The 26,738-nt window shown below is 33.9% G+C and overlaps 1 protein-coding gene across 50 annotated transcripts in view; it reads right to left on the bottom strand.

Moving 5' to 3' along the window:
* Nucleotides 1-384: 384 nt before the first annotated feature.
* The window catches only part of MBNL1 (muscleblind like splicing regulator 1), a 224,368-nt gene continuing 198,014 nt past the window's right edge, over nt 385-26,738 (bottom strand). For 9 of the 50 annotated variants that reach the window (XM_063806314.1, XM_063806341.1, XM_063806313.1 and 6 more), the window contains 7 exons: nt 20,449-20,706; nt 19,228-19,281; nt 18,213-18,366; nt 10,408-10,443; nt 9,623-9,717; nt 6,651-6,725; nt 385-3,785 (listed from right to left, as the gene is read on the bottom strand). In XM_063806314.1, coding sequence (XP_063662384.1) covers nt 6,669-6,725; nt 9,623-9,717; nt 10,408-10,443; nt 18,213-18,366; nt 19,228-19,281; nt 20,449-20,706 — 654 coding nt within the window. In that variant the 3' untranslated portion in view covers nt 385-3,785; nt 6,651-6,668. Of the gene's footprint in view, nt 3,786-6,650; nt 6,726-7,789; nt 7,854-9,622; nt 9,718-10,407; nt 10,444-18,212; nt 18,367-19,227; nt 19,282-20,448; nt 20,707-26,738 lie in introns of those variants that run through there. The other 41 variants (XM_063806320.1, XM_063806345.1, XM_063806319.1 and 38 more) reach the window with 11 other exon arrangements.

Genomic DNA, 26,738 nt, shown 5'->3' with positions numbered 1-26,738 from the left:
AGTCCTAATCAGCTGACGCAGCAGTCAGGCAAATAAGATTTCTTTAATAAAAGATAGATAGTGATCTATAATGTATAATTTTTTTCTTACCGTTTTTCGCCCTGACACTTAAAACTATTTCAATCAGCACTTAAACTGTCAGACAGGGGAAGGCAAGAATTTCAGAAAACATTGGGCACAGGAGGGCAATATATGCTGATTTAGATTCTCCCTCTCAGTATCAAAGGATAATTAGTGAGAAAGACAACAAATGCCTTCCTCGCAGTTGCAATCAGTTAAAACCAGGTAACAAATTTATACATCAATATGTTTGTAAAGATACATATGCATGAATACATGAAACACGCAAAAATAATTTAGTATTCAATCTCAGATACACTAATATACTTAAGAAAGAGAAGTTTTATTAGGGCAATTTCACTTTATTTTTCCATACAGCAAAGTCAACTACTGCAGTAATAATAAAATAAGCATAAAACAAATTGCAGCCCAAGACAAAATACATAATTTTAAGCAACTACAAGCAGAAAGTAAGTTGTGATTACATAATAGTAAAACCAAGCACATTTGTCCTTTCAGCAGATGAAAGTGGTAGGGTTGCTGATAAGTGCAACATTTTTAACCAGCTGGAGTGAAGGCTGGATACACTAATTCTTTTAACAAGTGCCCATTATCACATTTTGCATTTTTGAGTGCTTCTGAGTTGAAAATTAAAACCATGAAATTTGAACTGCGTTTTATTTTTCACCTGCTGAAAGAACAGGATCCTACAGCAATTAAAAAACAATCACATAACAACTATAGCTACAGTGTGCTGTTTGGTTTGCCTGTTTATGATTTAAATTTTGTGAAAGTCAATACTTGTTTTGAAGATTTTTTTGTGAACAATAAACCACTGAAATTGGCAGAAACTGATCTGAATAATATATGTTCTTAGTATAGTTCTTTCTCTCTTTTTTTGTTGAAGTTTTAAACATGCAGTAGTTTTGAAAAATGTAAGGAATATCTGATCCATGATTTCACCTTAATGGTAGAAGTACCTGCTATTTTTGGTAATGATCTTCAGGCAGATTTGGCCCCATGGAGTTTTTGTCAGTCATGAGGGTTTGAAAGGATGGCGTATCTTTCCAGCTGAAAAAATCCTGGCAAACTACAAGCTGTCCACAAGAAAGCAAAGCAACATGTTTGAAGGGGTATGGAGTGCTAACTCTGTGCCACTTTTGCAAGCAATTTTGCTCAGTCTGTCATTGTATTAGCCTTAACAAAACTCCTTGTAATTATAGACGTTTTTATTCAAAATAAGATCTTACTATTATACAGGTTTCTCTCTTTTGACTATATACAGAAGTGCAAAAAGTCAACCTTCTCCCTAGACGTTCCAACATGCTAAATTGCAGCATAATCAACCCTCAAGAGTTTGCACACACGCTATAATTTTCATTACGTAAACTTTGAGTATTTGGATTATCAACAAAAAGTCCCTTGTTCTATTTATTGATTATGCAGCTTATTTATAACAAGGCCTGATACTCAGGGATTTCAAAAATATTAAACAATATTTTAACATTTGAAATGGATACAGTAGAAAATAAATTTTATTCTAATATCTAGGATCTAGATCTTCTTATAATAACTAATTACAAACAAAATAAATCATCAAAATATTACTCAATTGTCTGCCAGGATTGTTGCGATAGCAACAACTTAACTTCTTACTTAGCAATGATTATATATTTATAAGATATCCATATAAAAGATCTTTGTTCTTTTAATGAAAACTAGACAAGAACTAACAATGACTGACATTCTTACACTGTAATATTAAATCAGTAAAATATAAATCATTTAGTTAACAATACGAATATTCATATGACACTACATGTAATTCAAAACTGAGTATGTTATGAAGGAAAAACTACTTTTTTTTTGTATTTTGAAAAATTCATTGGTAAAATCTAATAAAACCATAGTCTATAAACTGAAATGGTATTCAATTGTTAATAGAAAATGAAAATCTAATAAATGTAGGAAATGAAAAACTACATTTTAACAAGAAAAATAAGTAATATTCTATAATGTAACTAACTACAATAACATGTGAAGTCACCATTACTTTCTTAACACGATTGAAATTACATTGGTATGGGTTCCAACCCGTAATGTAATAATCTAAGGCTTTAATAGATGTACAGTACAATCAGTAAAATCAACACATCAGTCTTATATTAGAAAGCATCTCTCTCAAGCATAAAAACTTGCAGTAAACTTGGAAGTATGGAAAGTTCTATAACTGAACTTTCACTTCTCCCATTCCATACTATAACTACCAGTGACCTGGCCCCTACTTCAGCAATTTTTAGAACTGCTGAACAGAGCAAAAATATCCTTTACTAGCTGCAACATCCAAACCTCAAAAAAAGGAATTCCTTTGGATGATTCCATTCTTAAAAACTGAATGCACATCTATTTTTTTTTAATTTTGTAAAAGGCTTTCTAAGGCTATAAGCAGTTAATCTGAACAAAACAAAACAAAACAAAAATCACATATAAAATTCACCCATGTACTTAACCCACCCAATTACTAGGTTAATTAAACATTTCCCATTTTCATATTTTGGTTTATCATGCATCTGATGACAGTGCTGCTTTCTTCTTTGTTTAGAGTCACTATTTTGAATGTGACTGTGATGAAGCATTTAAGCAAACGTGAAACCATTTTTGCAAAGCATTTATAGTCTTTTGACTTTTGACAGAGGCTATAAATAGAAGCAAAATAATTTCCTCAAACATTTTTTGTTACTGTGTCTCAGAAATGGCAATCCCTTTTGAATAACATGTTATACAGTATAGTATGCATAAATATTACACTACAATGCATTAAAATAATTTTATATATATCTATTATATATATATCTCCAGTATGTGTGAGTTTATCTGTATTGAGAGAGTTTGTGTTGTGCTGTCTATTGTTACTGTAAAGTTAAATTGGCCATTTCTGAGACAGCTTTGGTTTCAAAAAAAAAAAAAAAAGAATGGTGCCCTTTGACTGATTAGTACTAGCAAATATGCAACAAAATGTGGCTCTGAAAACAATAACACTGAAGAAATAATACTCTAATTTGATGTACAGTCTATGGCACTTCATGAGAATCCTTAACAACATGGTACTTAAAGCCATGATGTGCTTTAAAATATACACAGTTGTGGTTTTGCTTGGCACATTCATCTCTGTCAGATCCCTCCCTCACCACGTCTTACAATCTATTACATTAAAAATATTACTCTTAAACAAAAATGACTGTGCATGCACGCTCTCATCTATAATGGCAATTTTAAACACAAGGTGCACCTTTGTTATTTGTAAACCTTGAAAGAAATAAACTTATTTTTAAAAAATTATATCTTGGTCTACAGACGTACCAATACATAATAGAATCATGGTTACACCATAGTCTGTCTTTTCAAGATGGCATTAATATATAGGAAACTAATTAGGTATGCATCTTTGAATGCATAACTCTGTGCTAGAAAAGAAAGACAATGTTGTTCTTTTAGACAGGAATATCACCTCAGCACAAATATCAATTAAATGTACAAAGTGTATAGGCAACAGTGTGCAGTGGATTTCCGGAAAATGTTGTCTTTTCTTCTGGTTAACATGCAATATGTGGATGTCTTGTGGCTGAGGAACTTTTGTGTGTGTTGCTTGACGATATATACAATATGGCTAATGACCTCGTCCTTTACTCTAACCAAGCACACTGTCCTTTCCTCTTTAGCATGATCTACAAGGGAAAAAGAGATAAGCTTTGTTAGAACAGATAATATCTAAAAGCAGTTTCTAATATACATTTAATATGAAAATTTTCTTTTTGATTAACCAGTATATTTACATTATTATATCTTCATATAAAAACAAAAACCATTTTACAAGAGTAGACAGATCAAAATTTGTCTATCATCTCTACACGAATGAAATAACACGTACAATTTAATAAAACTGTAGAATGTGCTCCAAAATTTACCAATCCTAAACTAAAAGTATAAAATATATTTGCAGAATCAAGGGGCCTAATATACAGAGCTCTTTTTTAGCACAATTGTTGTAGGGCAAAATTTAAACTTCTTTTCTGAAGTTTAATAAGGTTTCAAGAGTAAAGGTCTGGTCTACAAAATTAAAATTCATGTAATATGTTCTATTAAACAAGATTTATTCTTTTTGGGTGCTTGATTAGCATAATGCATGTTTGAAAAAAAAAGAATGATACTTTAAGTGATGGCTTTGGGTAATTCAGTTTGTTGAACTTTTTTCACCTAAAACTAAGAAAACAAAAATCATTCTTTTTGAATTACAGAATTATTACTCATGAATTAAGCTGTAATAGACATTACAATGTACTTGTGGATTAACAGTTCCAGTTTTTACATGAAATTTGTTCTCAGCAGGGAATATCTACATATATTAAAAGTATGTTTCACAATACAACCTTGAAAATGAAAGAAATCATAATCTAGTGACTCAAAAACCAGTTTAAATGTTGCAACTCCTCATGAAGATGAGCAATCATTTGTTAAATGAACAGAACATTAAAAGCTTAGCTTCAATACAGACAAAACTACTGGTTTGCTAATTATTTTTAGAAATTTTTTTTCAACCTGGATTATTGCTAAGAAACAGAATTTAGTTAAATATATACATACCAAACACACCTAATTGACTATAAGAGCTTGAAACAGATTTTTTTGGCATGTCAAAAAAACTCTTCTTCTAAACCTACAACACTGCAAAGTAATGCCTCTTCTTCTACAAATGTGGCTATTATTCAGAATCTGAACCTTTTTATCAGAACTGCTTTGAGAAAACTTATGAAATAGACAAAAATCAATTTTAATAATTCACGATTGCAGCATATCTTTGGCATACTTCTCCAGTTGAGCCTATCATTTCTTTCTTAAATGGCTATTGAATTCTGCCTGTTCTCCTTTCTTGCATGGGCTTTGACTTTGTCCAGCTTTGCTACAGATTAACATCACAAGAGTTTCTGAGTTGGTTCTCAGCCATCATCGTTTCCTGACTTGGCACACCGTCCTTCTTTTACAAGGCCTTTACACCTCCATTCGCTTTAGAACAACACCTTCATTGTCCACATTCATTTGTTTACAGATCCTGTTGGGAACAGCTGCTCCTTCATCTTTGCTCTAAGAGAAATTTCTTCAAACCTCTCTTATTTTACTATATTATCCTGAAATTCCTTACATCTTTATCTTATTATCTATTTACCTTTATCTCCTTGCCATGGTAACTAACACAAAGTAGCACCAAAAACTCATTTGTAAATATGTTAATAAATAAATAAAGGAAGCAACAAAGAATGGTCACCCATCTTAACCAATTTCAGTTTTAAATGTAATGTCTCTTTCTAAATATAAAAATAAATATCTAACAAGCATCTGAGCACATGTTATAACTTGAATGCATGCATACTGGACAAAACATTCCTATGGATGAAAAATGGACACCTTTTTAAGTATTTAAGACAGTGTTTTTAAAGACAAAATACAAGACTTTCAAACCATTTTTAAAATGTGGCAATGGCAACATTTTCAGAATTATATGATCCTCTAAGGTAACTACTTTAAAGTAACTAAGATTCATTTGAATATGTAGATTTGTGTGTACACATATTTTTGATTACGTGTATATATTTATTTAAAGTCAGACTCACTACATTTTTTTTTTTTTTGAGACAGGTCTTGCTCTGTTGCCCAGGCTGGAGTGCAGTGGCGCAATCACAGCTCATTGCAGCCTCAACCTCCTGGGCTCAAGTGATCCTCCCACTTTAGCCTCCCTAGTAGCTGTAACTACAGAGTGTGCTACCATACCCAGCTGATTTTTTTGTATTTTTTGTAGGACAGGGTTTGACCATGTTGCCCAGGCTAGTCTTAAATTCCTGGGCTCAAGCAATCCACCCACCTTGGCCTCCCAAAGTGCTTGGATTACAAGTGTGAGCCACCACACTTAGCCAAACTCATTACATTCTAATGCCCCTGTGTATGGTGGTGCATGGGATGAAGTAAGTACATGGTCCCATTTAAGGTTTAGCCAAAGAATGAAAAAAAAAAAAAAAGTGATAATCTACATCAGAGGTCAGCCAAACTACTGCCTGTGGGCCAGATGTGATGTACTGCCTGTTTTTGTAAATAAAGTTTTACTGGAACACAGCCACACCCATTTGTTTACATGTGGTCTCTGGCTGCTTTCATGATACAATGGCAGAGGAGAGTAGCTGCAACAGAAACGATATGGCCCACAGCGCAAAAATACTTACTGTCTGACCCTATAAGAAAGTTTGCCAACCCTTGATCTACACCTTCTAATTACTTTTTGGTCATACATTTTCTTTATGCTGTGTTTATCTCTAATCAGAAATTTAAAAAATTTATTTTCTCTTAGTACTTTGTATATTTAAGTGATATTAACATATTTGTTATAAAGATGTCTGATAAAATTCCTCACACCCATTTAAGATAAAAATGTGATCTGTATATATTTTCTCAGAGATTTTGCAAAATTTTAAGTGCACTATACAATTGCTATCTTTAAAAAAACCACCACAAATATGCAACTATATATTACATAATGAACTTACTGTTTAGTGATGAAAATTCTACATCTGGGTAACATACTTGTGGCTAGTCAGATGTTCGGCAGATATTATGGGTATCTAGCAAATAAAAAATTATTTAATGAATGATCCATGCAAGCAAGCCAACAATTAAGAGATGAAAACATTTTAATATTAAATTTTTAAAGAAAAGTGAAATTCAGCTGTGAGGTGATAGTCCTTATCTAGTCAACATAACAGTAAGTTAATGTAAACTTAAATGCCAAAGTAGCAACTAACTTTAAAATCTTCATGTTAAATACTATTCTATAAATGTTACCAGCTTTTAGGAAATAAGTAAAACTATCAAAAATTCATGCAGAGCAGTAATTGAAAGAAGCCCTTTTTGTTGGCCTACACACACACACACACACACACACACACCCGTGGTTTCAGTTACTTAGTAATCATCCAGAAATCAGATAAGGAAATGTCTTGCCTATTTTTGTGCAACCAAATTTCTAACATTTTCGTTCAAATTAGGGTGTCTAACTTTTTTTTTCCAAATTAAAAATACCAGGTAAGAATTATAAAGCAGTAATTCAAAAGAACTAGGTAAGAGCCATATTTCTGAATCCTGATGACACCTTTTATTGTATTTTAAATGGGCAAGAGAATTAGAGAACTTGAGAGAAAATACAATAAGAAACCAATATAGAGTTGACTTATTTCAACAGTTCCCAAAGTTAAGAACTTCAGATTTGTAGCTTGATTCTTCAACCTGAAATTAATGCCTGCTAACCTGAGAGAGGCAGCACAATAGATTGAGACTGTCAGAGGACTGATGACACGGGTGCTAGCCCCAGAGATCCATTTACTGGCTGTGTGACCCTGAGCAAAGCAACTCATTACTCTATGCTTAAGTCTCTTCTATAAAATGATACTAATCCCATTTCAGCAATGTTGTTGGGAGAATAATGAAATCACATACACAAAGGCATTTTGTTGCTGTTCTTTCAATTTAGACATCTTAGGCTAATTCAACATACTACAATCCACAGTCTGGCGTGTATATTAATATGTCCCTGTTTTATTTCCAGTTCTCAGCTGACATTTTTACACAATTTTACAGCATTGGCAAATGGCACGAAAATGTGCTCCAAGCATAATGAAGCTTCTCATACCATTTTTCCTGCTGCTGCAGGACAGGATGTTGCACCCAACAGTGTAGAAGCATCAAGGATGGGGCTGTCGAAACATACCAAGGACCTTCAACACCAATCGATGCAGATGAAGGGCCAGCTATAAACTTCTGCATGCATGCAGGCTGCATTTTGTGGCATCAGCTATTTCCAGCATTGCTAATGTACTGTAGGCATATACATATGTATGTATATGTAGATATAATATATGTGTGTATATATATATCCATTCCCTTTTCTTTCTTTTGGTTGTCAAATAGTATGAAGATCCAAGATTATGCATGAAATGGTCACAGCACAATGCAAAAAGTAAAGTGTCCCCTACAACCCAGGTGGCCAAGGGCATGTTGAAATTTGCTCTGCTATAGTTCTGCTTACACCAGCAATTCTACAGTCATACATGGTAGACGCATGAGAGTTCTTTATCATTGATTTGCACCATAGATGGATTGTATTGAATCCATCATAATAGTTCTACCAAAGGTTACTTATTAACATGCCACATATGCACAATCTAGCATTCTTGTAAATGAGTCTGACGTGTTCACGTAAACCCAGGGCTATTTTGACAAGCTTCTGAAAAATTAATGATTCTTTGCCAAGAAATGTTTAAAGCTTGACTGAAATGTTAAATTCATTTTTGTGTTCTGATTTTGAAAGTTTTTAATGGCTGTACTAATAGCTGAATGTTCTTCATCAACAGTACGTGATGTATTATAGAACAAGGGTGGCTACTCCTCACAGTAATAACAGCAAATCTATGTCTTAATTGGTCTTCCCTTCCCAAGGGGGGAACATGTTCATTTTCATCTGACACTCATTCTTTTGAGATTCATTTGGCTACATTTAATCTTCACCTGTGGATTATCTGAAATGTGGCTTGGCTCTATGTTTTTCATACACTATCAACTCTATTGAAGCCCAAATCTACATAAATGAAACTTGAAATCAACCAGTATTTTCTAGAAAATATTTTTAAGTAGAATCAGAAAATGCTGGGTGAATAAATGTCAATTTTTAAATTTTAAATATTTTAAATCATCATTTATTTTTAAATAGTTATTATTGTATATCATAAAATTTAAATTTATGAAACAAATCCCTTTCACTTAAAAGTATCCTGCAATAAACTTGCATGGAATACAGAATGACTGTCAATCTGCCATACTTAATTTCTTTTCTTTTCCTTCATAAATCTCCAACATTTATGCAGGGTAATTATAAAAATAAAAGCGCTTAGGATTTTTCTTTCACTGAAAGCATTGAGAATAAAAGCTTAGAAATGCTACATGCAAACAATTTATTTTGAATCTGCTCATTAAATGATTCAGATTATAATGAATTTATAACAAACTTATTTACAAGAGTGGTCATTTGTGGCATATGTAATACATTTAAGTATTTTACTTTCTATTAATCATTTAGGCAAGAACTAAGAAACTGTATATACCAAATATTTTAAATAAAAACCTTAAAATGGCCTCTATTTTTGATTGGTCAAAATACCTGCACGATTGGTTGAAACCAATTGAGAATTGCTTGTGTAAATATCATTTTAGTAGCTTCAGAAATGGAGCTGCGACGACTTTGGAGCACTTATAAATGGCATAAAAGCATTCTGCTGCTCATCATAGAGAGAATGTGTAGGCCAACAAGAGGTATCTTTGAAACCCCATGCTTATTAAAGCACCCTCTACAGCCCTCACGTACACATGATTCCCACTGACCTCAATGGGAAATCCACGTGCGTAAGGGCTGTTGGATTGAGCCCTATTAGAGTTGTTTTTTAAGAAACAAAGCTGTAAATTAGCAAACCTGGTTGGCTGTGGCTGTTGCAGCGAAGGGAACACTTGTGGCAGATGTTGTTGCTGCGGACACAGTGGCTGGCGTAGCACCGTGCACCATGGGAACTTTCGGAGGGAAAATCATATAAGCGAACATACAGAAGAGTGTAGCAATATGGAAACCATGGCAACATGGAAGAGATAATTGGGCATGGTATTTATCACAGCAATAAGCCATGTGACAGGACATCATCACCAGCGAGTGACATGCAATCACAGCGCAAAGCAGGACAACATTCCAAGGAGAGAAGGGGAGGAGGGATGAAAGAGAAAAAAAAGGGGGAAAAAAGCTTGTTACCATCAAATCAAGAAAATTGACACAAATAGGCTTAATATGCTAAGTCAAAAACAAGAATTTTATATAGTGTTCATAGTCAGACATTCAAAATCTAAGTCAAAATACAAGTATTTACTTCATATATACAGTTATCTGTTTGAATGAAAGTATTTTTTTCTCATTTACTATTATAAAAATATACAGTATATTACTTTTATGAAATAGATTTTTTTTTACACACCAGAACTCATAGTCCAATCAAAATCCACCAAAGGTGACTAAAGGAAACTGTTGTGTGTAAAGAAAACACTTATGTGAGTCCATGTCAATTAAATAGAAAATGGCATTTAATTGACAAGTGTTAGTAAAAGGGAAATGGACTTGCCCAATAGATATAAGTTAAACTTAGCAGTGGATTTTGAGGGGCTGTGAGGTACACCATAGGTTTAAGATAATCAAGAAACAAAGCTGGCACCTACCAACACTTGTAGCGGGTGTCATGCACAATATTGAGCCTGCCCATCATGCATTGCAACAGGAAGGTGGATTTGAAAAGGGAAAAGAATTAAAACATCCCATCACACGTGTAATTAGAAAATTCATTTGAACAAAGAAGAAAAATTGTTATTATGGGAACAGTGGCATGTAACTGTCAGCACAATCAAATCATACAATAGCACAGTGATCAATTAGAACTAGTCTCAAGTGAAGAATAAAAGCCAGTTTAACTGTGTGCTGGTACACTTTGTTTCTCTTAATTGTTGCCTATAAGCAAAAGTATTTTGGAAGTAATTTAAATCCACTTAATTCTTTTAAAAATAATATTGTAATTTGTTTTGTTTTAATCTGATTACTAACCATCTGGTCGTTTTGCTATTTCTGACTTTAACTTATGAATGCCTTAACATTTTCTTTATATCAGGCACATATTAACTTACTAAAGATATTATTTATTATTAAATACTAAATAATTCAATGTACAAAACTGACTTAACAATATAAGGAAACCCAAACATTCATTTTCATTCCTTTTGCTTTATTTTCCTGTTCATTGTAGCAGCAACCATATAAACATGAAAGGGGTTGTAATTATTCATACAGGATTTGTATTTGGAGGGATGCCAAGCAATAAATTATACATAAAAAGGTGAAATTTGTGCATTTCCTTAGTTTGAAATTAAAACGTAGGAAAAGCATTAAAGGGGAATATAATTTCTTATAAGTATCAAATTGGTTTACTTCACAGTATCTAGGAAATCAGAGTGGTTTTCATTGCTGGTTTAGACCTTCAAGACTTCTGGGAGTAGCAAATGTTCTACAAAATTTCACACGCAAGAAACTGCTAATTAGACTTCAATAAAAACCTTGAGTGGGAGAGAGTGAAAATACATACATCACATATGGGGTGTTAGCACTGATGCTGACAATTGTTCAACCATGATAAGCAAAAATAAATGTTGCATATATAGATAGTCCTTGTTCTCTTTGACATGTAAATATTGAAAATTTAACTTATTTTACCAAGTACAAGGCACTTTCCCATATGCAGAACTACTGTTCTTTCTATGGGATTATTTTAGAATTCTAGGTTTTAAAATATCCAAGGATTTTATATTTCTGTCTAAATCTTAGCATATCCTGTTTAAATACTAGCAGCATCTGGGACGAACATTTGTTAGAAAAATATCTGCCAAATGAATCTTGTCAGAGATGGCCCTATAAAATAAAGCTGCCATTGAGAAACTCAACTGAAACACGGATTACTTAACTGGCATCTCTGTAACAGCTGCGATTAGTTTGTTATCACAATTAGACTGTGGGCAGAGTGATCAACGATTAAACTCTGTAATGAATCTGGGGACACATCCTATCAAGTGGAATAATATTATATTGACAAGCATTAAGACACTTGAAGATCTCTGTCATTTGCTACTACTACTGAGTCAAAGACTTGTGAAAGACAAACAGAAACAAGCCAGTAATAACAAAGAAGTTATAATAATTTGAGACAGTAGAGCAAGCAAAACTTAATACCGGATCTACATCTTATAAAATCATTACTGTCTTAATGGTAGGGTGAGAGAATTGGAAAAGAAATGACGAATGAAAAAGAATAATGTGATAATTAAGTAATATTAAAGCCAGTTTAAATATTCTACAGGTTATATTTTTCAATTATTTATTATTAGGCTGAGACTTGCCTACTGTATTTCATCCCATGCATAATTAAGTCTGCACATGCTGAAAATGAGTTAACCTTATACTATCTCTCTAAAATCCTAAAGCTATTATGATTTGAATTTTAGTTTGAATTATCTTCCTCATTAGCATTATAACCAATGCACACAGTTTTGAGAGGGATTTGCAGCAAATAAACATAAGGCAGCAATGAAAATACTAGCCAGGGTGCAATAACTCACAAATATGAGGACATAATGCTGTAGGACCCACTTACCAAAAATGAAAATCACTTTTGAAATGACCATAGTTTCCATCTTTACATGGGTTGATTTACTAATAACAATGTGCAAATGGCCAATTTAAATTTTTCCTCAATTTTCAGCACAAAGCAAAATTTAAGTGAATGTATTTGTCAATTTCCAATTTCTCCTACAAAGATATTTGCAGAGCAGAATGGTGTGCTTCTGAGAAATGTGTTATTTTAATTGCATGACCTTTTAAATCAAAAATTTTAATTGATATGTATGAAAATGTAGGAAAAACTAGGATGATAATTTACAAATAAGATGTATGCATACTTAAAATTACTTGGAGTAGAAGGGAAGTAAGTAGAAGAGAGAAAAAGAATTGTAATGAAGATTTAGTTGGAAGTTAGAATTTCGATGTAATAATTCAGTCCTATTTAGGTTGATTATAAGAAGTATTAGGCTGATTAAGATTTTCTACAAATAGTGTATATCATTTTAAGACTAAAAGTTAACAATCAGTTGGATTATTCTCAAAATTGGTATCCAAACAAGCAGTACCTTCTTTATTTTTATTAATTATAAGTAATTTATTAATATACATAATTATAAATGTATGTATTAATGATACTAAATGTGACAAATCTTTTTCTCTTCTTTGCATAAACACAACCCTGCCTACCCCTGCCCTTAGACCTACACCACCACCTAAGAGTTTCCTGGCCTTTTGTTGCCTTATTCTTGGTAGAGTTGTAATACAAGCCAAAATAGAAGTTGTTTAAAGTAAATGTATTTTCAGAACTGTTAAAACTCATAAGCCAACACTGATTGAGGGAGATATGCTAGAGAGGGAGACAAGAGGTGTGATTCTGAAGATGGTAGGTAAGCAAAAATGGTGATGTAGGGCAGAGAAAAAAATTCCTCAAGATTGAAGTGGCAGGCAGTGTGCAGCTCCACAGGTAGCTGGGTAGGTAGCCTGTTCTTTCACAATAGCCCTGCAGACATCAGGCCCTCAAGGGCATGGGAGCCTGGAGGGCATAGACAAGGAAGCCTATACCCAAGGCAAGCACAGAACCCCTGGAGTACCTGTCTTAAGAGCTCTTGCAAGCATGGACAATGATCATATCAGCAGTGAGCAGCGGTGACTGAAGCATGAAGAATGCATAGCCTGTCTGAGAATACTAGACTGTACAGGACCTCACATTGAGGTAAGGTCAGGAAAGAGAGGGAGCTGGGGCATGTAGTCCTGGATTCCCAGTAATGCCTGTTATTTCTCTCAACCCAGGGAGATAGAGATCAGAGTTCAGAGCTAGACTTAATTTCAATGAAAAAAAAAATGGTGTAAAGGAAAGTGGTATTTCTTACACGCCGTAATTTCATGAGTGAAAACTCATACATATAACATAAATAGATCCTAAATTATGCATAATATCTACAAATAATCAATCTGGTCCTGAAAGGGGAAGGTTAAAACAAGTATATATCAAAATTTGAAAAGACAAAACTTCAATATGAATTTAACCTAATACTTATATTTATCTTTAAATGAGGTGGAAGGTGTGAAACACCATGGAGTTAGGTGTTCAGTAAGGGCTACTTCCACTCTCCCAAATCATTTTTAAGGTCTTCGTGTAATAGATATTGAGAGACTAACCAAGTCAGCCTGACTTGAGTTCAAGTTGTACTTAAACCTAAACCTTACAAAAGCCATTTAACTTGGGACAAATCATTGTACCTTACTAGGCTCCAAATTACTCATTGGTAAAATGAAAATATTAATGCCAACCTTCTGGGCGTTGTGAAAAAAAAATGAGATAATGTAGGCAAAGCACTCAGTGCAGCAGGGAACAAGAGCAACCATTCAATAAAACGTAGCTCTTTTGAACAAAATATCTGAAACAACCTGGCCTAAGGCAATAGGGAATTGTAGCGTTTGGAACTGAAGGGTACAGTATGTGTCCTATCTAAAGGATTTACATTTAGTTTTCATTTAAACACTCTTAAACAAACAAAAATATTTCTAGATACTAGATTTTACCCTTGAGATATGAGTTTGCAATCCTTCACATAAATACTGGTATACCATGTGGCATACAATCAATGTTTATTGACTGAATAAATGGAAAGATGGGTGGATAGATAAATGGGGGGATGAATAGATGGATGGAAAACTGAAGGACAGAGGAAGGGAGGAAGGAAAAAAGGATAAAGAGAGGAAAGGAAAGGGGAGAATAGAATGATAGGAGGATGGATGGATGTATGGTTGAATGATGCTTAGATGGGTAATGTCCATATTAAATCCAATTCTGTTTTTAAAGTATGTAGTAATTTTTCTTAGCTAGCTGGCTGGCTTGTCACTGAACCCTGATCTTTTGCCAGCAAACTACTCTATACGCAGCCACCTGCTCTAAGAATTTAGCTAACCATGCTTCACTGTAATTTGAATAAAATAGATCTACACATCTGAAGTTATCATTGAAACAACAGACTACAGACCACTAAAATTCTGAGCTGCGAAAAATAAAAGAATTCCATTTTCTTCCCAGTTCCAATAAAGCCTTCAAAAGTGTACCTTCCAAATTATTAAATTGTGTTCAGATCGGATTCCTTGATCATCTAATTCTTCTGTATTATTTGTCTGCAGAACAACCAAACTTTGGAAAATGAAATTCCTTTTCTCCCAGGTATTAGACATGAGATTACATGTGAATTTGTGGTAAGATGAATTTCCTTTAGTTCTCAAAGGGTGTTTTTAAAAAACTGAATTGCCAAAATTTAAATATTGAGAAATTTCACATATAAACATACAAATGTCTAGAATATCTGGGAAAAAATCATAAGACCATAAGACCTAGCAACACTGTATGTCAGGGCTACTGTGTTAGGTTGTGCGGGTTTCTTACAACCAACCCTATGAGGCATATACACAATCAATTGTGGTTTACACAGACTATGATATAAATGGAGCCACAAAGGGTTTGCAGTGGACAGCAAGTACAACCTGCCAGGCAGACAATCCTCTGAGGCAACAAAAGGCAAAGTCTGAACATTGACTATACTCTTTAGACTGAGCCTGTGCTCCCCTGTGCCTCCCAGACCCCACAGCTCCCAATTTATTCTTGCTTCACTTGTGTTTCCTGCCTGGCCCCTGAGGCTTTTGCATATACATTCCCTGCATTAGACTTCTTTCCTTTCTGACTGTCTGACAAAGTGATGGGGCAGAAATAATGAAGAGCTATCCATTTTAACCTTTTCATGCCACAGCGTCAATTTTTGTGCATGCAGGTACATATTATATAATGAAAATATTTTAAAATAATCATGGAGTCACTACCTACTTCTGATTATGTGATTAATAAAGGTCAACTTGCTGTTTCAGGCCCTTAAAACTGAGTTGCAAATAAATGTTATTTTATGTTACTAATGCAATAATTTCACACTATATTGATTATATTTGAGAAATATGTGTGTGTGTGTGTATATATATATATTTGTTGTTGTTTTGTGTGTGTGTATTTTTTTTTTTTTTTTGAGATGGAGTCTCACTCCTTTGCCCAAGCTGGAGTGCAGTGATGTGATCTCGGCTCACTGCTCCGCCTCCCAGGTTCAAGGGATTTCTCCTGCCTCAACCTCCCAAGTAGCTGGGATTACAGGCATGCATCACCACATCCGGCTAATTTTTGGATTTTTAGTAGAGATGGGGTTTCACCATGTTGGCCACGCTGGCCTCAAACTCCTGACCTCAAGTGAGCCGCCTGCCTCGGCCTCCCAAAGTGCTAGGATTACAGGCATGAGTCACTGCGCCTGGCCAATATTTGAGAAATATTGATCAAGAATAGAATATCTCTGATGCAAAATGCATCATAATAAATGCAAATATATCTTAAAATTTTCAGCATATTTCAATTAATGCAGATTTTATTTAAATTAGCAATGCTTAACCTAGCACAGAGAGACAAGTTTGATTCTGATTTATGAATGAGTTTATTATTTTCCCTAATTTGAACTTTATCTAGCATCTTTGGCTCTATCCACAGACAAAAAGCTATTCTAGGGAGACACTAGTGTCACAAGTAAGGGTCATCATACCATGTAATTGGTTATACTTATTTAGAAAAAAAACTATAGTCATTTGAGTGTTGTTGAAAAAACTAATGTGAAACCTATTTGATAAAACAGATTTTTTCAGCTTTCTTTAAATAGCACAGATTTGTTTTTTAGACTTTGTAGAGAAACTATCATATTTTTTAAGACTAGTCAAGTGCAGCAGTGAGAAGACAGCAATGAGTAGAACGAGGAGTTCAATCTGTAACTGACTGTAAACAATCTATTGAGATAACTCACTACCTCTGGTCTAGCTGAAACGGTCATTTCTCATGGTAATGTTTTAGCCAATAAAATAAACTGACAAAAATAAGTTTTAATTTCTTCAAAGAGATTATGATAGTTACATATAATCCCTTGAAACTTTGCTCATCTGACTATAGAAAAACTGATGGATTGTTTGTTGGGGGCAGAGAAAATCTAGGGACACAGCAACTTGCACAAGAGCAAAAAGATTAATTTCTGAAAAACTATGCATGTTGAGAAGAAAGTTATAATATTACAAAACATAAGAGAAATGTGAGGCTGCAGGTCAAAATGATTTAGTTTTTGTTCCAATATGGGCAAACTGCAATTTGAAAGACACTATTTCACAAGTACAAATATCATTTTATCCACGTGTCTGGGGCACTGGCTATTTCAGCTAGTGGAATATTGTAGTTAATTGTTACTTCATATTTATTTTACATATGGATGACTGATTTTCGAAGATGTACTGTATAAAACTTATGGTTAGTATTAAAAGCTCATATAATTTATTTTGTGAATCAAAAATAAATTCACATTCTCTTATAGCATTATGAACCTAATACACTGTAAATACTGCCAGTATAGTCTAATATAAAATTGGGAGCTGGATTTTTGACATATATATCTACTCATTAATTTAATTAATAAAATAATTTTATTAAGTAAGTCTCTAAAACCATGGTATTCTGAAAATAAGGGTGAAGTGATAAAGAGGAAAGTGAGATTTGAGTTTCTGGTTAGTAAAATTCCAGATAATAATGAGCTTATATGTATTTTCTGAAGTAAGTTCAGAGTGAATAAAAAGAGTAAATTTCCAGGTAATTAAATGAGTAGCTAGTCTGTGTTTTAAACTTTGCAATCTGTGTGAATAATTCTAGATTATGTATACGTTACCAAATTGAAAATAAGCTGAAACCACAAATGTAGAACTCCATAATAAATTAAACATTGCTGAGCACTTAGGGTTATTTCAATATTAGCTTAGGAACAGTCATAATTTTAAACAGTGTACTGATTGATGCCAATAAGAGCCCTTTTCAAGAGCTCTAGAATGCATAGTTGTTTTCATTCTTGACCTTGAAAACAAAAAGGCTGAAAAATAAAAATCAAAACTGAAAGTGCTGTTTTATATAATTTAAATTAACTCTATGGAATAATGAAGGCAAAGGGGTCTTACAGCAAGAAAATATCATAAAATAGCTTGACAGACATATATAAGTGTTGAGGAAAGAGAAAAAAAGAGAACTATATTTCATTTCCAAATTACACAAACACAAATAAATATATAAAATACCACTGATCTTTAATCCACATTTCATTAAGCTACAATCCTTAGTTTTTAAGGAAAACCACATGAGATACCTCAGATAAGTTTCCATCATTGACCACCTTACCTGACACCTCATCTATAATTACAAACAAACTTGGGGTGTGGTTTATCTGCTCTAACAGTAGGACTCTCTGTAGATCATCAGATTCATTTATTAAGAAACCCCACCCCTTACCTGGTGGGAGAAATGCTGTATGCTGTTGTAACTGCATGTTGGCTAGAGCCTGTTGGTATTGGAAAATACCAGTGTTAAAGACTGCAGTGGCACCGTTGGTTTTTTCAAGAGCAGGCCTCTTTGGTAATGGGGGAAGTACAGCTTGAGGAATTCCCTGTTTAGTGAATGAGTATAAAAAACAAATACCAGTAAAAAGAGAAAAAGAAAAAAGAAAAATCAGTCGAAGGCTAAAATTGTTAGGAAGCATGAGCAAGCAAGCAGCAGAGCACTTAACTACCCAAGGGAAAAAATCCAATGAACAAAAAATTAAGGAGGAAAAAAAAAAAAAAAGCAAGATAAAAGCTTTAAAGGAAGCATTATTTTTGTCCAAAACAAAATCTCACTAGTACAAGAGCACATGTTATAATGTGTTAAAGTGCTTTATGTCCCATAATGCTTCAGGCTTTCTGTGAGAAGCCATTGATTTGGGAAAAGAAGAAAAGCCGCACTGCGAGCTCCATGAGGATTGACAAGTATAAGCAATGTTAATAGTTAATTGTACAGAGTGACTGAAACAGATAAAATAAAAACTAACCCACTCTGCTCCTCCCCCGAGATCTACCTAGACATGCAAATGTCCCAGAGCATGCAAGTTTTTTTCCTTAAATACTGAACTATAAATATTAAAATGTAAATAATTCTACCACTAAAGCCATGCTAACCAAACAGGTACATAAATATACAGTCAAAAATACACTCTATGTCCTCCGACTATTTCTTCAGAACATTCTACAATGTAGTTAAACTGAATGTGGGCTGCTGGGCTTTCAGAATCTTTTATTGTATGATATCCATCTATGTACTTAGATTATAGTCTTTCTACTAATTTTGTCAGGAAACCACACTCAGTTTTTTCATTGTACTTTACAACTCTATAACAGAAAAAAGGATATATATTTTAAAGTTGATTAAAAAAAAAAAACTTGTATCTACAATAAAGCTACATGCCAAGCTAAAAGGTGAAAGGTCATAGTACCAGGTCAAAGGTTGCCTCGAGGGGTCGCTTCAGTGATTTGACAGCCGACTGAGTCTTAATTAGCAGGCAGCGAGCACATGATGGCAATGGGCCAGTGGGGTTCAAGCGCATTAACATAAACAGCAAGCAGAGGTGCATCATGGGGGCAGCAGTGCATTTTTGGGTAGGTGAGAAAAAACAAATAAAAAAACAAATCATCGGAATGCCATATACAACGAATAACAAGACTAAGCATGCACAATAAAGGCACTACTGAGTTGTTATTGGGAGGATAACTCCTCTTTGTAGTTAATTACAAACAAGATACTCTAACAGAAAAAAAAAAAGAGTGAAAGGAAGAGAGGAGGAGAGAGTCTGCCTTCTGTATTTTTGCTCAAGTATCCATAAACACAGAAAAGATCTCTCTCGTGATTATTTCACTGTGTTATGAAATACTACACAGTGACTTTTAAAATGAGTATTTCATTGATTTAAGTCATATATTTATGTAAAAAAAATGACAACATTAAAACAGGTAAGCAAAGAACAAAGAATGGGCTCATTAAAATCAGCTACTAGATCACATTAAAATTTACCTTGAGAATATAGTTTAGTAGCTATTCTTAATGATCCAATTTCTAACTCCTTGAGTACTGCTGTCTCTCTCCTTTCTATATAATGGCATAGTCAAGCTTCTCTAGTGTTACTATTATGTTTATGCCACAATATTATTTCAGACAATCTAGATAGTATACTACTCAAAATCCTGTAGCTAATTCTAAGAACAATTTTGTTGAACAATTCTCCTAAATAGTTCCAGATCATGTTATTGTTAAAAGCAAGATATATGTAAAGAAGAGCCTTGATGTGCAAAAGAACACACCAAAGGAAAACAATGGCTGATTAGATGGCACACAGAAATAAGAAGACTGAAAATGGCAATATCGTTAAGTTGAAAAGGAGACAGGTGGTTCTTTACAAAGCAGAGATTTCAGAAACCCTACATCCAGAATAAGACAGATTAAGAGTTAGGCCAAGAGTAGGAGCAATCTGAACCATTTGAGGAGTTACCCTCACTTCTGTGAAAGTAACTTCTTTATATATTGTCTGGGATACCTGAACAAACATATCTTCAGCAATTTTTTTTAAAAAGGTTAATAAATGAATAGCTTGTAGTCAGATATAGTTGCTCACTTTGCTTTTCTGACTGCTAACAAGGAGAGAGCTGATATCTCTACTCACCATGGCAGCTGCGGTGGCTGCAGCCTGTGCAGCTGCAGCCTGGTTGACCTGGTATTGGGCAGCCTTGATCTTGGCTTGCAAATGTGCAGGGGGATGAAAGTATTTGCACTTTTCCCGAGAGCATCTCCCTTTGATGTAATCCATACACACAGTGACTGTGTTGTCATTGGTGTCAATCATTGTGCTGTCAGCAGGATGAGCAAACCGACAATCATTTTCTCCTCTGTTGCAATTGCCACGTTGGTACTCTCGACATACCTATGAGGTCATTAAGTACATGAGGTTTAGTCAACATGAACAAGAAGAAGCTTTCTGAAGATTTTAACTTAAAGTGCAAGACTGGTGATAGAAGGCTATAGATGAAAGGGGAAAATGATTTTCAACCAAGGCAACAAGTAACTTCAGCATTTCCTAGTTTAGTTACAAATTATAACTCCATTTCAGTATAAATGTCCATAAGAAAATGCATGTATAATGTTAATTATGGTAAAAATACAATCTGAAATGGTGTTGATACACTTATTAATTGCAAAGGGAAAAATAATAACTTCACAGTAAAGAAACATGGAAAACATCACTTTAACCAAGTGATCAAAATTAGTATCACCAATAATGAGACATAATGACGTTGTGTATCTATTGATATGATACAATGAGAAGGGCACACAATCACAGTAGAGGTATTACTGCCTGAATTTAATCAAGATGAAACATCAGACGAAGTGAATGGAAAGATATTTTACTAATAACCGACTAGTACTCTTCCAAAGTGTCAAGGTCATGCAAGACAGACTGAGATATTATCACAAGCTGGAGGATCCTGGAGTCACAGAAAGAATATTGGGAGGACAATTGGTAAAATTTGATTAAAGTCTGTAGATTGGTTAAACAGCAGCATATCTATGTTAATTTTTCTGGTCTTAAGAGGGATTCTACAGTTATGTAAGATATTAATATTTAGATCAGTAAAGCATAGACAGAAACTCTTGGGTCCATTTTTGCAACTTTCGTGTAAATATAAAATTATTTCCAAGTGAAAAATATACAAAATCAAATTTGATAGCTTTTTATGAAAATGTTTCCAGGAGTTATTTTTTTGATCTTTAGAGATTCACTTGGTAGCTATATAAAGCAGTAAAAAAAGATTGGTTTTGTTATGTCTGTTTGTTTTATATTTGCTAATTCTGTTAATTTTGCCACAGAGATCTTAGGGAAAAGGCGAGAACATTATAATAATTCATCTGCGCAATTTTGACTCTTACTATTTAAAAGCAGTCTTCATTCAGGATACTTTGACCCTTTTACCACAAGAGGGCCATCTAAAACACAGAATGTCCTTTTAATATTTTCGTGCTCTTACTTCAAGCTTCAAGGAAACAGTTTTTAATTGTTCAAGTATCTTTTCACAAATAGCAAACGCAGATACTAAGCACTTTATTTTGAAGTTAAGCAAGAAAGAAAAACTGTAACCCTACTATGACTTAGGAAGCAAAGGTTTTCTTGGATTTGTATAAATACAATGATTGCATTTAAATCTGGGTGTTTTCCCACATTATATTCATATCCTATTATTGAGGAAAGTGTTTCTTAAAGAAGGAGATACTATAATCTGTACCATGCTACATCTTAAAAAAGAGCATTATAAATGATATCTTGCACTACTTGGAAACCTCAACCTAGCTAAAGTTTTGTGTTCCAAATACATACAATGAGCCAGTGTCATTCACCGCTACACTCAGTTATTAAGATCACAAAAATGGCTTAAAAAGTTATTCAAGATTCTGGTTTTTTATTAGCATATTTATCTTATTGAACAGAAGAAAAAAAAGTATTACCAAGATTTATAACTTAAAAGCAAAAAATGATCAAGCTGTTACCGAGAATAATTATCCTCCTCTCTGGCTGAACATTAGCATCAGCTATGGAGCTTGCTAAAACAGTACCCAGTACCTAATCAAAATTTATTGTATGTGAGGCTCATCACTATACTCAGGAAGAGTGATGTGCCTACATTAAATAATGATAAAAAGTTGTGTGTGTGTGGGGGGGGGGTGTGTGTGTGTGTGTGTGTATGCTAAATATATACTACTGCATAAACGAAAGGGCTACTTTTCTGTTTAAGCAAGTCTATGTCAATGTAGGCATCACCAAACAGGAAACTTGCAGAAGGTCTATAAGTGATCTCTCTCAGCTGCTATTTGCTCCCTCAGTAATTCCTGCTTTCTTGAATATGCTCAAAATGAATTGGCAGCAGGGAACTAATACTCTATTTTTCCAATTTAGGTTACTCTTTGCCGCATTAACAAGAAAGAAGACCTGAATTTATTTAGGTTCTGTGTGTATGTATTTGCATGTGTGTGTGTGGGGGGGGGGGCGGCGGTTTCTACAGGTTAAGGATTGGTTTATTATAATTTCATGTTCTTTACTCTCCTGTGGAACATTTAGAAAGAATTCTAAAAATATTTAAGCAGACTTAATAACTAAGAAGTAGCTCAGAATGTGTCATAAAACCAACCTTTTCTGAGGTTAAAAAAAACTTAGTCAACTGCTTTTGCATAATATGCATGTTTGACTCTTTCATATTTTTATTTTTTTTACAGCTTACGGTTTCTCCTAAGAAATAGGACAGAAACATACTGTAATAGCTACTCTCACATTATTCTTGCTTGTGAAAAAATAAGGAAGAGAAAATCTCTTGTGAAAACTTGTACTGGTGAGAGTTACAGGCCAGTGGGACTGGAAATTTACCAAGCATTAGATATGCATCTGAATAGTGGGGTACCTATGGGAACATGAACTTCCCAAACCTTCTAAAACACATTTTCCCTAATAGACATCATCAATAAAATGGGATCTATCCCTTGGTTGCTCAATATGGGTTTGATCTGGTTTCTCTGACAAACTCAAGGACACTTTAGACTATGCTGATACCCAAAATAAATCTCTTAGACATACTATTACATTAGTAAATTATAACTGACAACATTTCACAAATTTAATCTCATAATTAAAAACAGGATAAGAAATTATAACATTTATCATACAGAGAATTTGAAACACAGAATGTAAAATTAAATCTGAAAATTCTAACAACATTGTGGTTCATTTTTCTCTTCTCATCCAGTCTTCTGTATGTATGCACACATTTTTAAAAATAATTGTAATTATAGTATAGCTATTATTTGGTGATCTTTTATGCTCAACAATGCAGCATAAGCATTTCTCATTTTGCTAAATAATTTCCAGAGTTAATACTTTTGATGGCTGCATCAAATTTCATCAAATAGTGTACATAATACAGGTAACTCTTTTGGAGGATATCTAGATAATTTCCAGTATTTCCATATTACAAGTAATATTCCAAGAATATATCCATAACTATAGGCATTTTTCATTATTTTTGGCAGATAAATGTACAGATTTATCGGTATATGTGTATGTACTGGGTCAACACATAAAAATATTTTCTGACTGGGCGCGGTGCCTCAAGCTGGTAATCCCAGTACTTTGGGAGGCTGAGGTGGGTGGATCACTTGAGGACAGGAGTTCGAGACCAGCCTGGCCAACATGGTGAAACTTCACCTCCACTAAAAATACAAAAATTAGCTGGGCATGGTGGCAGGCACCTGTAATCCTAGCTACTCAGGAGGCTGAGGCACGAGAATTGCTTGAACCCGGGAAGTGGAGGTCGCAGTGAGCCAAGATCATGCCACTGCACTCCAGCCTGGGTGACAGAGCAAGACTCTGTCACGAAAGAAAAAAAATATTGTTTGATAAATGGTTTTCAAACCTGCATTAAAACAATAAGATCTATTTAGCTACACATATAATGTGATTCAACATGAGCCTTTTACTTTACAAATACTAAGGCAAGATTTGACAATGAAGATATTCACTGAAAACATTTAAGTTCTATTTCCAGAAAAATATCTATGGAATAATTATAAACTTTAAATAATCAAAAGAAAACATAATCAGGAAAATTTCCCAAGAAAATGTAAATTAATTCTAAATAAACCTTCTTTTGTTAACTAAATAGCAATAATATAGCGGACAGACAATAGGGTTTGGAGTCAAAAATTGGGAGTTCCAGTTCCTATCACTTTACTAGCTAAGGAATCTTCACAATGAAAACACTATTAACATCTATTTAAAAGGTCATGAATACTGAATAAAATAATGCATAGCTTACAACACACCATACAAATCTGGATAATATGAATAATCCTGTCATTTGATCTCTAATTTTTTAATACATGAAAAACATATTTCAAAATGGTCAAAATAATGTAAGTTTTATAAGTAGTATTAAACTCAGCAATGCTCTCAAGTTAAAGCACTGGGATTCTAAGGAGATTAATGTCAATATTTGAATTTATTCAAAAGTGGAGGGTCATTTGCATATTCTTTAAGGAGATATCCCTTTGAGGTAATATGTTTTGTGTTCACCATATTTGTATAATTAACTCAGTCATCTTGGAGAAAAACAATCAAAAGCAGGAACAGAAAGCTAATTATAACAAGAAACAGGGACTTTGTCCATTTTAACATTTTGAGAAGTCAATTTAATAGTTAATGGCCAATATTAAGAAACGTATTCAAAGACATATAGCTACATGTTCACCAATAAGCAGCATGGACTTCACTTTCTATTAAGCTGGAACTAACAAGCTAAATTTTTCTAAGTATTACTTTAAAAAGTAATCCTGGATAATCACTTTGATCAATCACTTTGATCAAAGTGTCCACAGCATCGCTGATCATGAGTTTATAATTTAATGCAAAGAAATTATCTCTATTTTCATTTTAAAAGGATTAAAATATCTACTTTGTAATCCTCATAATTCTGGTGATTAGGTAAATGTAACTGTAGTCAATTTATTGTACAATTAAAATCCCTAGATAAATATCAGATGATGTGATTTCTAGTTTCAGTTGGTGATATGGTTTGGCTGTGTCCCCACCCAAACCTCATCTTGAATTCCCACATGTTGTGGGACAGACCCGGTGGGAGGTAATTGAATCATGGGGGCATATCTTTCCTGAGCTGTTCTTAAGATAGGTAATAAGTCTCATGACATCTGATGGTTTTAAAAGGGTTATGTCCCTGTGCAACCTTTTTTCTTGTCTGCCACCATGCGAAACGTGCTTTCCGCCTTCCGCCATGATTGTGAGGTCTCCCTAGCCATGTGGAACTGTAAGTCCAATAAACCTCTTTCTTTTCGTAAATTGCCCAGTCTTGGGTATGTCTTTATCAGCAGCGTGAAAATGGACTAATACATTTGGTTATTCAATAATTGTAAATATTTGATCAATTTTTCTCCTTCCAAAAAAATTCAAGAAAAGGACACCTACTTTAGCTACCTCATAGTATTTCTGTTAGGATCAAATGGGAGCATTCTTTGAAGCCTAAAAGGCAGACTCCATCATTACTATTCAGGCCAGAAAACACAAGCATGCTTCTATAGGTAACAGAACTAAGAATCTACCACTTGATCTCTTATAAAAACATAAAATAAAATCTGAATAGGAATGACCAAAGACAGAACCATTAAATCCACTTCCACATTGTCATTTATTCATTCCCATGAATGACTGTGCAAACCCAACAGGACAGGAAAATAGACACAACTTTGAAACAAGCTTGTCAATACACCAAATTAGCCATTACCTTATTTCATTTATATTATTATTATTATTATTACTACTTGAGATAGGGTCTCCCTCTGTCACTCAGGCTGGAGTGCAGTGGTGCAATCTCAGTTCACTGCAGCCTCAACCTCCCTGCTCAAGTGATCCTCCCACCTAAGTCTCTCAAGTAGCTGGGACTGCAGGTGTGAACCACTGTTCTTAATCTAGCAATTACTATACTCTATACCACATCAAAACTCTATTCACATAGATTAATAATTGACAGAGCCACAGTGTATTAAATTGTTTAAATGAAGATGTGACTACATTTTTAAGAGCCATTCTAAAGTTTATTACAGATATAAAAAAACAACCTACATAAACCTCTATGTGCAAAACTCTTAAGGTTTCTTGGCAATTTTCTGGAGATATTAAAAAAAAATCACACAAGCAGTAGCCAAACATCCTCTACAAAAATGCAAAATTAAAAGAATCCTACCGATAAGACTTTCCTACATTATTAAAAGCATCTTCTTTCCTAATCTTTTCTGAATAGAAAGTCTTTTATCCCATCATGTTAAATCCACTAAACACCTAAAAAATCCCAACACAGGCATGGTTTTCACTGTCATTCTAATCCTCATTTAGCTTTAAACGTT

This window comes from Pan troglodytes, chromosome 2 (assembly GCF_028858775.2).
Source record: "Pan troglodytes isolate AG18354 chromosome 2, NHGRI_mPanTro3-v2.0_pri, whole genome shotgun sequence".
In the NCBI taxonomy this organism is placed as follows: Eukaryota; Metazoa; Chordata; class Mammalia; order Primates; family Hominidae; genus Pan; species Pan troglodytes.
The sequence above is the reverse complement of the archived record's forward strand: the minus strand, read 5'-3'. Positions and strand labels throughout refer to the sequence as shown.